At 36.3% G+C, this 12,938-nt stretch overlaps 2 protein-coding genes across 4 annotated transcripts; one reads left to right on the forward strand and one right to left on the reverse strand.

The window, feature by feature from the left end:
- The first annotated feature begins 4,503 nt into the window (after positions 1–4,503).
- LOC125662190 (uncharacterized) lies at positions 4,504–6,875 on the forward strand. Its single transcript, XM_048894364.2, has 2 exons — positions 4,504–4,619; positions 4,912–6,875. The coding sequence occupies exons 1-2, from the start codon at positions 4,504–4,506 to the stop codon at positions 5,744–5,746; spliced, it is 951 nt and encodes a 316-aa protein (XP_048750321.2). The 3' UTR covers positions 5,747–6,875.
- Positions 6,631–9,498, reverse strand: LOC125660014 (uncharacterized). Of its 3 annotated transcripts, none has more exons than XM_048891860.2 (8): positions 9,419–9,498; positions 9,061–9,152; positions 8,780–8,827; positions 8,628–8,663; positions 8,431–8,475; positions 8,229–8,270; positions 7,601–8,071; positions 6,631–7,295 (listed from the first exon to the last, which is right to left on the reverse strand). In XM_048891860.2, the coding sequence occupies exons 1-8, from the start codon at positions 9,472–9,474 to the stop codon at positions 6,631–6,633; spliced, it is 1,455 nt and encodes a 484-aa protein (XP_048747817.2). In that variant the 5' UTR covers positions 9,475–9,498. The 3 variants fall into 3 exon arrangements, with proteins under 3 accessions (XP_048747817.2, XP_056003875.1, XP_056003876.1); XM_056147901.1 differs by having other exon boundaries at positions 7,180–7,295; positions 7,451–8,071; XM_056147900.1 differs by having other exon boundaries at positions 6,767–8,071.
- Between the last annotated feature and the right edge of the window lie 3,440 nt (positions 9,499–12,938).

Raw genomic sequence — 12,938 nt, forward strand, 5'->3', positions numbered from 1 at the left:
TTAAAGAATTTTTATTGTATTATAGAATAAATGATACATACATGTAATTAAACTTTGATGTAAATATTAAAGTAAGATCAAACAAGAGATGTTTGTAAAACACATATGCCCCCCATGGTGCAAAATTTAAAAGGGTTATACAAACACACATCATTTAATTGAGAGTAGTATCATCAATTCAAAATATTGAGCAGACAATATCTTCCTATGTCAAGAGTGGATTGACCATGTGACCTAAAACTCAATAGGGGTCATCAACTCCTGAAGATGTACCAGTGTACCAAGTTTGATGTCTGTCAAGCAAAGGGTTCTCAAGATATTGAGCGGACAGTATATTCCTATGTACAGTTTAACCCTTGACCTTTGACCACGCGACCTCAAAATCAATAGGTGTCATCTTCTTTTGAAGATGTACCAGTGTACCAAATTTCATGTCTATCAAGCAAAGGGTTCTCAAGATATGGAGCAGACAGTATATTCCAATGTCCAGTCTGACCCTTGACTTTTGACCATGTGATCTGAAAATCAATAGGGGTCGTCTTCTCCTGAAGACGTACCAGTGTACCACGTTTGATGTCTGTCAAGCAAAGGGTTCTCAAGATATTGAACGGACAGTATATTCCTATGTCCAGTTTGACCCTTGACCTTTAAACATGTGACCTCAAAATAAATAGGGGTAATTTTCTCTTGAAGATGTACCAGTGTACCAAGTTTGATGTCTGTCAAGCGAAGGGTTCTCAAAATATTGAACGGACAGTATATTCCTGTCTAGTGTGACCCTTGACCTTTGACCATGTGACCTCAAAATCAATAGTGGTCGTCTTCTCCTGAAGTCGTATCAGTGTACCAAGTTTGATGTCTGTCAAGAAAAGGGTTCTCAAGATACTGAGCAGACAGTATATTCCCATGTCAAGTTTGACCCTTGACCTTTGACCATGTGACCTCAAAATCAATAGGGGTCATCTTCTCTTGAAGATGTACCAGTGTATCAAGTTTGATGTCTGTCAAGCAAAGGGTTCTCGAGATATTTAACGGACAGTATATTCCTATGTCCAGTTTGACCCTTGACCTTTGACCATGTGACATCAAAATCAATGGGGGTCATCTTCTCTTGAAGATGTACCAGTGTACCAAGTTTGATGTCTGTCAAGCAAAGGGTTCTCGAGATATTTAACGGACAGTATATTCCTATGTCCAGTTTGACCCTTGACCTTTGACCATGTGACCTCAAAATCAATGGGGGTCATCTTCTTCTGAAGATGTACTGGCATACCAAGTTTGATGTCTGTCAAGCAAAGGGTTCTCTAGATATTGAATGGTCAGTATATTCCTATGCCCAGTTTGACCCTTGACCTTTGACTATATGACCTCAAAATCAATAGCGGTCATCTACTCCTTAGGATGTACCAGTGTGCCAAGTTTGATGTCTTTCAAGCAAAGGGTTCTCAAGATATTGAGCGGACATTATATTCCTATGTCGGGAGTAGATTGACCCTTGACCTTTGACCTTTTGATCTGAAAAACAATAGGAATCCTCTTCTCCTCATAACTAACCCACATATGAAATATCATTATCATCAAGTGAATGGTTCTCAAGATATTGAGCGGACAACACATGGTCTACAGACCGACCGACCGACCGACCAACCGACAGGTGCAAAACAATATGCCCCCTCTTTTTCAAAGGGGGGCATAAAAATGAAATGTTCATAGTTTTCATTACCATGGTTTTCAACAATATCCAAATGGCAGAGTATCAAGATTGGGAAGAATTCTCCGTTTAGTGTAAACCATTTGATATCGCTTGGTTTCTGTTCGATTTAACAGTTTTCTTTTTCGACTATCCCTGGATATTTTACAGGGGTTGATAATTTCAATCTGTTTATCCTGTGATGTACAGATTATGGATTTAATAGATTCAAAATTGATGACTCTGGAGTTTACCCAGTTTAATGTAAAACCACGGACTTTACATTCTTCCCTACCCGAGAGTGTACGATATGCATAATTTTTGGGACCCCCCCGACACAAATTCCACAATATGACCATCTTCTGGTGTGATTTCGTTCGTCAGTTCCCCTAAATAATTTCCAATAGGTAGATAATGTAAGTCGTCAGACTTAAGTGTTTTGAAAATGACACTATCTGTATCAAAATATAGCACGCTCTCCCCTAATCGATCTAATACACTAAATAAGCGCAATCGCGCATGCGTAGTAGTGAAACTTGCCAAAAATATATTTGTTTTGCAATCTGAGGGCATGAACAAGTGGTGATTACTCCATTCGAATTGGAGGGTATCCCGGGAAATAATATGGAAGTTATGAGGGATTTTTGTAGGATCTGAGAGAATCTGAAAAAACTTGTCAAATTCGGACTCGTGAAAGAATTTGGATTGTTTCATGCTTAGCCTCTGGCCGAATTTCCCCCAAAAACTGTTGAGACAGAGTTTGGCTAAACAGCGCAAACCTGGATTTTTCTGAATTTTTTCGTACTCCAAATCTATACCCTCGTTCTCTTTATATTGTCGGATGTATTCCCGTTTCGACTCTTCACTGTCGCACTCGGAAGGGAATCCCGAGGCTTCTTGTTTTATCTTAAGGAATGTGTTAACGTACTTTGCAAACAGACCCCCCTCACCCGACGTGGGGTCATACTCAGACGACTGCTCAAAATGATAAACCTCATAAATTTTCAAAATTTTGTACCCTTTTCTTACTGCCATTTGGATTTCAGGAGTATACCACGTTCCCGTGGTGACCCTTTTCTCAACAGAGCAAGTACAGGCGTGCTGACTTTCAGTATCAGCACACGTTCGACACAATGGAAACTTCAGTTTTCCTTGGGAGCGGTACGGAAGCACGGGGTGATACAGTTTTCTAGGTGGCAGGACTTTGATTTTAGCGAGTCCGAAATAATTTGATATGTCCTGGAAATCATTCGTAATAATGGTAGGATGGCCCACGGGATAACGACAATATTTATTAGTCCATGGATAGAGACTTGTAAAGTCGTAATACTGAATTTTCTCGTCTTCTTTAGCCTCATAATGAAGTTTTACGGCATTGGTCCGGCCACCAAAGAAACTGTCACGGGGATCAAGTCTGTCTTCCAAATCCAAGGTGGAAACGAATTGCAGCAAATCAGTTAATGTCGAAACTGGTGCTCCCATACGACGATCAGATCGTATCCAAGCTCTCTGAGTTCTCGTTCCCGCTTTTTAGTCATCTTGTACAGTTCGTCTAACGTCTGGTTTGTGGCTGGATGTTTGACATCGGATCGATCCTGTTGGAAGCAATCCGGACATCCGTGGTACACACAACCTTAACAAGAAAAATCCAAAAAAATTAAAAAGCACGTTTTTAACACAAGATTCGCCGCCGACGCCCCCTCCCCCTCAGTTAGGGGAAAGGGAGGGGCAAATTCGATACTAAATTTTATAACAATCTCTTACCATAAAATTCGTATATGGTGCCTGTCCCCTTAGGATTTTCGACAAAACCGTCGCATCGGTAATTGGTGCCCGGTACGTGATGTTCTCCCCCATTGAGAGCGTGACGGATATGTACAGGTCTTCCACACTGTCGACTCCGGTACATGAGCCATTCTAGCCATTGAATGGAAATTTTACTGTAATGGTCCTTGCTGACGTATCCCTGAGACGGTACGAAGGCTATGGGACTTTTCAATCGGCGTTTCCCCACTTCCGTATTGTCTTCTTTTTTCAGGTCACTGAGAGCATTCCATTTTCCATCAAACCATACCCCCATCACCCCCTCACAGTCGTCCAACGCTTGCCAAGTGGACGTCTGGTCTTTCGTGATTTCTACTTCAATATTGTGTTTGAGAAATAAAGTTTTGTAAATACCCATGCACACACTGGCGATTGTTACATAGTCAAAGGGGTCCACGCCCTCGATGGTGGTCTTTGAAATAGTACCATCGGGTTGCACTTTTGAACTCTCTGTTGTCGTGGCTTGAAGGACGGTATTTCGAAAGGCTATGCAATCCCTTCTCAGTATATCAACGTCTGAGCGACAGTACTTTAACATTTCTTCTTGAAAGTTAAAAACTTCGGAGCTCTTACTTGCATGCCAAGTGGTTAACTTTTTTCTTTCCCCCGGCGACATGAAATCGTATCCATAGAATTGTAGAGCAGGATAGGGACCCACGTACGCCTGGTTTTCATTTGTATTGAAAAAATGAGGAAAGAATCCCTTGCTGAGTTCTTCTAAGCCAAATGCGTCTGGGATCTTTGCCAATTTCATAGGGAGGAAATTTAACGAATCCAAAAACGTGAGATTCAATTTGTTGGCGATATGCATATACATAATTTTGGATCCGTTATAAATTGGCGAATTCGACTGGTAACTTTTCCTGAATTAAAATTAGGCCACGCCCACTTGCGCAGAACTAAAATATTGATTAATACAAAAGGACCAGTCGAATGGAAATCGAACAAAATAAACGAAAAAACAACTTCCGGTTTCATATTCATCAACAATGGACCTAAACCTGAAAAGAAAAGCTGTCAATTTTATTTTCGTTTGTTTGAATGATGATAGCAGTACTAGTGATTCAGATGATGAAGATGACTTAACAGACTTTTTGGCGGCAATGTAAGAACATAAACAAATTGTTAAAAAAAAAGATCGGTTTCACGATGGTTTATTTTTTATAATGTGGGTTTTTCTACATCTTCAAAATAAAAAAAAATTGCGGAAATAGGCATTTTTCAAAAGACATATATTTCTGCATATTAAAATAACACACACACACACGAATGTGATGTAACTTTATGAGTTATCACAAGAATGAATTTTTCTCTCATTTTTCTTGATTTACTGTTCATGCTGTCAGGAATGACCAAAAAATTAAGGTACCGACGATAAATTATTGTACTTTTCATAGGTCCGACCTGAATCCAAGGAGAAAAAAGCCCCAAAACAGGCACAGGCAGAGAAATTATGTAGAAAATGTGGTAGTCAATTTCCGCATTGATGAATTTAAAACTTTTTTCCGTATTGGAAAAGTCAGCATGCAGTGCTTACAAGAAAAAATATGTGAGACTTGCTTGGAACAAAATTTATCAGGTATTTTATGTCGAGAGGCAGCAGGAGGAACTGTCCAGAAACCTCTTCCAGACCGAATTCTGATGTTTCTATGGTTTATGTCAAACCAAGATAAATATGCCTCAATTGCAGACAGATTTGGAATGAGTGAGTCAACAGCCTCCTATGCAATACGCAACCTAATAGCATTTATTCACGACCATTTGTTATCAAAAGTAGTTGTATGGCCAACAATTGCAGAGCAACAAGAAATCAAAGACATGTATTGGGATCTAAAAGGCTTCCCTGGAGTTGTTGGGATGATCGATGGTACCCATATCTCAATAACTAAACCAGCAGAAAGAGGTGTTGACTACTACAATAGGAAAGACTATTATTCAGTCGTATTGCAAGCAGTGGTGCGGGAAGACCTGCGATTCATTGATGTTTTTGCGGGATTTCCTGGTAAAGTTCATGACGCAAGAATTTTCCGCAATTCTCCTTTGTTTGTAAATGGACCAGCCTTATGTCGTGATGGTCACTTATTGGGAGATTCAGCATACCCAAATCTTACTTGGCTGTTAACACCATTTCGGGACAATGGTCATCTCACTGAGGCACAGATTCAATTCAATTATGTACACAGCAGCATTAGAAGTAATGTTGAACGATTGTTTGGAATACTGAAAGGATGATTTAAACGTTTGAAACACATTGACCAGAAAAACGTCAAAGACATTGTAAGAACAATACTTACTGCATGTGTTTTGCACAACATCTGCATTTTAAATCATGACGAGTTTGAAGAGCTTGTTAATGAGGACAATAATGTACCCCAGTTGCTTCCAGTCTTTGAAAATTATGATGAAAATGTGTTGAACGGCGGAGCCATCAAAAGACTTAATATTGCAAGGCAATTGTGAAAAGTTTTACATATTCTATTAAAATTCTTGATATGTGCAACCAGGTTTTTTCTTGACTTACTTGCATTTTAAACAGATGAATAATTGGATATTTACAAACAAGTCTAGATTTTATGAGAAACGATTATTTAATCTCTTTAAAGTAAAACAAACAAAAAGAATAACATATTTCATAATATCAACTCTTTAGCAACAACAAAAAATATATAAAACAGTAGCAATAAAAAAGAACATATAACACTGACCAAAAAAGATTAAGACTAAAATATATTGGAAATCTTTCCCCCAAAATTACAAAAACAATGAAAACAAATCACAAACAGCTTAATACACAATGCGATCTGAAGGGGTGCTACTAAATCATTCATGGCAAAGAATATGGCACACAACATAAACATGTAGATCCCTGAAAAAAAGATTTTATTGCATTGTATAAACATTCTCTTCCTGAGAAACAAACATGAGAAATTAACATAATTTACTAAAGGTAATTAAAAAAAATAAAAAAAAAATATGCAGATCCCTGGGCCCTGATAGTAAGCTGTGGATCATATGCATATTTCTGTACACAGAAGTTGCAACCTAACAATCTCATAAAATCTGTTCACATGGCTATGCAAATACAAGTGAGTACTACTCAATTTTTCAGGATATTTTCAAGGGATAAGTAAATGCCCAGTTGGCCAAGGTGTACGGTACTTAGATCTTCTGTATTTCAACAACACAGATGGTATTTCTTCTAGATTGTTCAGATTTAAATTTACTTGTCCAACAAATTGATTTGCGATTTCAGCAAAAATATGCATGTCTTCAGTTGAGCTAACATCACATTCTACATCACAATACTTAAGAGACGGAATTTCCTCAAGTACACATTTCAATTGTCCTACTGATATTTGACTACATCGGTGAAAAGATAAACATGTTAACTGCAAGTGACTCAGGGCAATTAAAAAAAGTAAGAAAGTGTTTTGGAATCTGAAATTCTTCAAAGTAAGACATTGCAATCTCGTCAAAGATGCCATAGCAAATAATTCAACAAATGCATCGAATTCTCTGCTTTTAACTTGATCTGCATCAATTACACTATTGAAATAGGACCTTCCACACACTGTTAATTTCCTCAAATTTGGCATACAATACACTCCACACAGATTGTTGACATTTTTTAGATGTACAGAGAATGAGGTGTTTCTATGATAACAGAAATATTTAAGTTTTTTGCAAACCAAGGTGAGCTTGTTAACTTCTTCAAACTGTTCAAGGTTGTAGCAAATCTTTTCCAAAACTTCTGGTGGCAAGTCTGTCAAATTGATGTGCCCTGAAATTGTTGAATTGAAGAATAAAAGAAAGTGCAATATACAACAGGTTCTTAGCATTTAAGAATTTAAAAAAAAAATGAAAACATCCACTAGATCATTATCATAACAGTCAGTCAAGGGACCTTCGTTTAGTATATTTTGCCATAATTTGTACCTTCATTTTATTTTTCTTTTAATATCTCGAGAAATGCCCTTAAAAGATCATTTCTTTCTTTGGCTCTTTCATCTCTTCTCTTCTCCCGTTCATCTCGCTCAAGTTTTCTTACTTCTTCAATTTCTTTAAAAGCTTGAAAAAAACTGCTACCTTCATTTTCTGCTTCTTTTCGCTTTTCTCTACGTCGAACTGCAGAGATGCTGCTACTCTTTGTCACTACCTTTTCTTCACTACTAGTGCTTGCTTTATCTTTCTCGTTTTCTTTTGTGGCAAGAGGATTGCTGGAGCTGGTAAAAGGTGGATTTATATCATGCCTTTTTGATAGTATGTTATCAAGTCTTTCAAGGTGTGGGAATGTCCTCCTTTTCTCACCTGTTTTTTTCTTATTGTCCTTTATATCTTTATGTGATTGCACCAAACTTCTCCATTTATTTTCAACTTTTAACTGCGAAAAGTCGAATCCAGCCTCATTTAATTTTTCTGTGATTTCTCTCCAAACATCTTTCTTTTTCTTTCGAGGATTTTCAAATTCTTGTTCATACTCTTCGTATAATGATAGAAGAAGGTTAGTCGCAGGTTTTGTCCAAAACATGTATCTACTACTGCTTTCTTCAACATCACCTGAAAAAAATAAGAACTACTTTGAATTCTTTTCTTGAACATTTAAATGAACTGAATTTTCTAACAAATATTTTTACAATCTGTTTTTGAATAAATGAGTTTAACAAGCAATTCATCAGAAGTTAACTGAAGTTATATTTTCATCTAGGTATCTTACTTGTTACACCAAAAGTCTCAGGGCTCTCTTCCAGACTTTCACCTACAATTACATTAATACATGATCACCCCACAGACAATATATACAAAAATATGTCTAGTATAAAAGAGGGTTTTATTTTATGATAGGCAGTTTAAAATCTTGAACATATGTTGAATACTTGTAGCATGTAAATTAAAATAAAACTGCAATTAACACTAACCTACAGATGTGTCATCTTCTTGGCAATCACTTCCCTTAGACAGACCTAAAAAGGAAGTTATACTCTATTTACACTTCTATATTCATTAACCTAACTATAAATAAATGTTGAAGTATATTTTACACTGTGGAAAAGTGTTTCGTTATGAGCTAAAGAATAATTTCTAATGTAAGAGTAATTTTTAAAGCAACATTCACCTTGTGTTGCTATCTCTAGAAGATCACCACCAGAGCCTACAATTAAAAATATATATGCAGTTAATGCGTAAGATTCAAAATATGTATGTAGGTCTTCTTTCTAATAAGCAATTGAGATACATTTCTGTTGATTGAATTATTCTTTAACTTACCAAGAGATTCATCATAGTTTTTTCTTATCTGTGCTATCAGCTCTGTGTCTGTGATAAAGAATGACATTATTGTTTTGATTTTTCTCCTGACATGCTTAAGTCAGAGATGATAGTAATTGTTGATGAACTCTCGTTAAAAAATGATTTTAAACCTACTTTAAAAATGAAATGAAAAGAAAAAATATGACAAAGTACCAAAAATTTTCCAGTTAATTGCTTATTATTCTTTTAGATTTCAGTTTTCTACACACACATATATATTAACCATACATAAAAATTACCCCCACTATCAATACGCCTGAATGTTGGTGCATCAAACACTTGTGTTATCTGTATTCCGTCCGGAAAGATAAGTGTTCTTTGCTCGTAGTATCTAGAAAAGAAACATATACATTTCTTGTTTATACATGTAATCGGGTGCACTTTTATTAACCGTAATTAAAAGAAAATCTGCATTTTTCTTTTTGCTTCACTGTTGAGAAAATTCGAACGGAGCACCTCGTGTTGCTCAATTTCTATTATATCCTGTGCATAGTAAATAAGAAACCGTTTTCTAAGCTACTAAATATTCTTAAATAATCATATGCATAACAACAGAGTTATTAATTTCTTAATGAACAGAAGAAGGTTAAAACTTACTTCGGCCTCACGGCATTTCCATCATCCCTGCTACAGTTGCCCGCCATCTTTTCCATAACACGTGACGTATTTCAAGCTCGATTTCCAATATGGATTTTCTTAATTAATATTTTTTTCTGAAGTACCAGTCGAATGGAAATTATTAAGTTTATACAATAATTTTTTCATAATATCGACCAGTCGAATTCACCAAATGATTTTGTCTGGTCGAATCGAATGTCTATCAATAAGAACTTCTAAAATCGGATATAAGTCAAAGCTTTTAGTATTGTGGGCAATTAAAATGGTGTTCTTGATGTGTGGTTGACACACATAAGCACAAAAGTGTTCTGCGGTTTTTTCACCTCGAAAGATCAGTTCCCGATGACCACAAGTATCTGGACAGGGTGGACCCACAAACTTTGATTTTTTCATTTTAGCACACTTGTGACAACGTGCGCCGCACTCCTCACATGTAGATTCTTTGTTTAATTCTTCCTTTTCACAGGCGTGACAGGATGTCTGCAGGACCGCAAAGTTAACTTTATGTTGCTGCAGCCCACAAGACGGGTCCTCACAATGCCGACAGAGCCTACAATTTACACAGGGGTTCTCTTTGTTTACGCATTCTCGACATCTAATACGAGAAGGAGTGTAACCCTGTTCACATTCATAAATATCATCTTGACGTGTTTCGAAGTCATAGAAAATGAATTTTTTCTTCTGTCGTTCCTCTGGATCAGAATCAGAGGACTTTTGATAACATAGGTGTTCTCCTACGTGATATTCGGAACAGCTGGGGCATTGCCACTCTCCACAGACGTGTAACTTAGGGTCGCGTTTAACTACTGACAGTTTAACGCGACATATTTTGCACTGATGCCATAAATCACAGGCTGGGGGGATTTCATTATTGTGAATTCTTTTACCTGCCTTGTGTCTTTCAAAACAGGCAAGCGAACGGCACACACGACCACAGGTTTTACATCCTACTTGATTTTCTTTCTTTGGACAGGCATCGTGTAAACACACATCACAGGAGGTTGAACACGTGTGTTTATATTTGTCTTTATAAGTTTTCAAACAAGTATGGCAAAAATAAGACCCGTTGAAAAAGCCCTGTATACTACCAATACCGTGCCAATGTTTCTCATTTTCTGTTTCCACATGGTACAAATATAATCGACTTCGATCTGTATCCTCAATGACTCTGATAAATTTGTTACCTACTCGAGACGACACCACATTGACACTCACATTCAACAAATTTTCAAAAGGTTCAATGTCATTTAATCCAAGGTATCTATCGACTGGTACACCTGCTCGGCTACAGAGCTCTTGTGCCATGGTCGTTTGACATTTCTTGCGCGACTTTTTAAGCAGATTACCGTAATACCATTTGGGGACGGTTTTGTGTTGAATCACATGATCCAATATTGTCCCAGGGTCATTTCCGATCAACTGTGACCATGCTGTGGCATCAACTTTCTTACACGTCTTCAAGAAACAAATGCCTATAGAAATGGGTAGACAAAGATTGTTGTCATTTTCAACATACAAGATCGATTTCGTTTGAATCAACGAATTGTTGGGTCCAAAGAGGGACGTTACGGGTAATTTATTCCCACTCCAACCCCCACCCTTTGGTAAATCGATTGATCCTACAGTGACGAGTAAATGTTCGTCGACAGGTATTGTTTCATTGGAGTTTAATACTTTTGTTATCTCGGACATGACCGTGTCAGCATTGAGATTTTGCCATGGCTGTAATGGGACGACAATGGGGTTGTTCAAATTTGGATGACTGAGTACCACCCGACCCAAATCGGCATCGTGTCCTCGGGCCTGTGACAACACATCATCAAACATGTCGTGCATTTTTTGGTAAATGTCGACCAATTTTTCCCCTCGCCATTGGTCGTTAAATTTGACCTTGAAACTCATGTCCCGGGCCAGGTTCTTTTTGAAGGTTCGGGTATCCTTCTTCCAAATGAAGTACGGTTTCTCTTCTACTTCATCCCCACCCCCCAACTGAATGCTAGTAGATGGTTGATCATCTTCATCCGATTGTCTCGGTCTCTTACAAGTGGGTTCCAGATCAAGGAGAACCTCTTCCCATAAGTTATCAATGTGTTTATTCCATTCTACTTCCTTTAATCTGTTCTCAACCTCAGTGTCCCCGGTTAGACCATTAGCTTCAGCGAAGAGATTGATGGAGTCTACGTCAGTTAAGGAATCCAGAATTTCTTTTAGGAGACTTTGGCCATCATCCATTCTCTATAGAAAACATAATTATTAATTCATAAGACGGTTCTTTATTTTTTTCCCATTTCTTATAACACTTGACCTCACACAGTCTACCTGTTTGATATTTACTTCTACGTGTATACATGTATTTAACTATACGTGCTCCATAAAATTACTTGCATTATATACCATATCACCATACCCCATTCAAATTTCAACCCTATAGTTAATTGATTGATTGTATATTGATTAAATAAAATAACAAACAATGATAGAAATTAATAAATGTTTTAATAACAAGTAGAATAAAATCATTTATAAACCACATTCACTTGTAAATCACATTGAGTATTATCATATACCATGTAAATAAAAAATATACCAGTAATTGGTTATGCACAAACAAAAAAATCCTACCCCGTTTGCATAATATAGAAGTATCAAAAATGTTTGAATGACAACTATAATAAAATCATTTATAAACCACATTCACTTGTAAATCACATTAGGTATTATCATATACCATGTATATAAAAATTATACCAGTAATTGGTTATGCACATACACGAAATAATCCTACCCGTTTGCATAATATAGAAGTAGCATAAATGTTTGAATGACAACTAGAATAAAATCATTTATAAACCACATTCACTTGTAAATCACATTAGGTTTTATCATATACCATGTAAATAAACATTATACCAGTAATGTGGTTATGCACATAAAAAATCCTACCCCGTTCCCATGTACTGTCGAATTATCAGCAAAAACACTAGGGTAATAATATAAACCCATTTACATAATATAACTAGTTCAATACAAAAATCAAAACTTGAATGACAATCATAGAAATATTACTTGTAAAATCATGTTATGTATTACCCTACACTGGATTAATGAAAACATTCAAGCAATATGTTCAATGATTTATGCAATATGTTCAATGATTTATGCAATATGTTCAATGATTTACGTATTGGTCTTAAGAAATGACAGTAACTCAATTACTGAAGGGAGTAAAAAAAAAAAAAAAAAAAACATATGTTGACTTTATATCAATTCTTTCTTTTTTTTATTTATCTTTAAATTTTATTTTTACTTCAATAATTTTTTTTTGGAAATTTTTTTTCTTCTGAAAATTATCCTTTGATATTTAAATGCTAAAGTTTGACACAGATGCTTGAAATAACTGGCAAAAAAAATTTTAAAAAGTAAAATTTTCACAGTATGAGCAAAATTATTTGAAACATCAGAGGTAAAAACAAAACTTTGGGTAATAATACTATTTACA

Source organism: Ostrea edulis, chromosome 8 (genome assembly GCF_947568905.1).
Source record: "Ostrea edulis chromosome 8, xbOstEdul1.1, whole genome shotgun sequence".
In the NCBI taxonomy this organism is placed as follows: domain Eukaryota; kingdom Metazoa; phylum Mollusca; class Bivalvia; order Ostreida; family Ostreidae; genus Ostrea; species Ostrea edulis.

Bases quoted from the DNA above. Each gene is read 5' to 3' on its own strand.
- LOC125662190 (XM_048894364.2), top strand. From the start codon at position 4,504: ATGGACCTAAACCTGAAAAGAAAAGCTGTCAATTTTATTTTCGTTTGT. The intron at 4,620-4,911 runs GTAAGAACATAA...TACTTTTCATAG, and splicing joins ACAGACTTTTTGGCGGCAAT to GTCCGACCTGAATCCAAGGA.
- LOC125660014 (XM_048891860.2), bottom strand. From the start codon at position 9,474: ATGGAAAAGATGGCGGGCAACTGTAGCAGGGATGATGGAAATGCCGTG. The intron at 9,153-9,418 runs GTAAGTTTTAAC...TTTCTTTTCTAG, and splicing joins GGAAATGCCGTGAGGCCGAA to ATACTACGAGCAAAGAACAC. The intron at 8,476-8,627 runs GTGAATGTTGCT...CTTCCTTTTTAG, and splicing joins TCTAGAGATAGCAACACAAG to GTCTGTCTAAGGGAAGTGAT.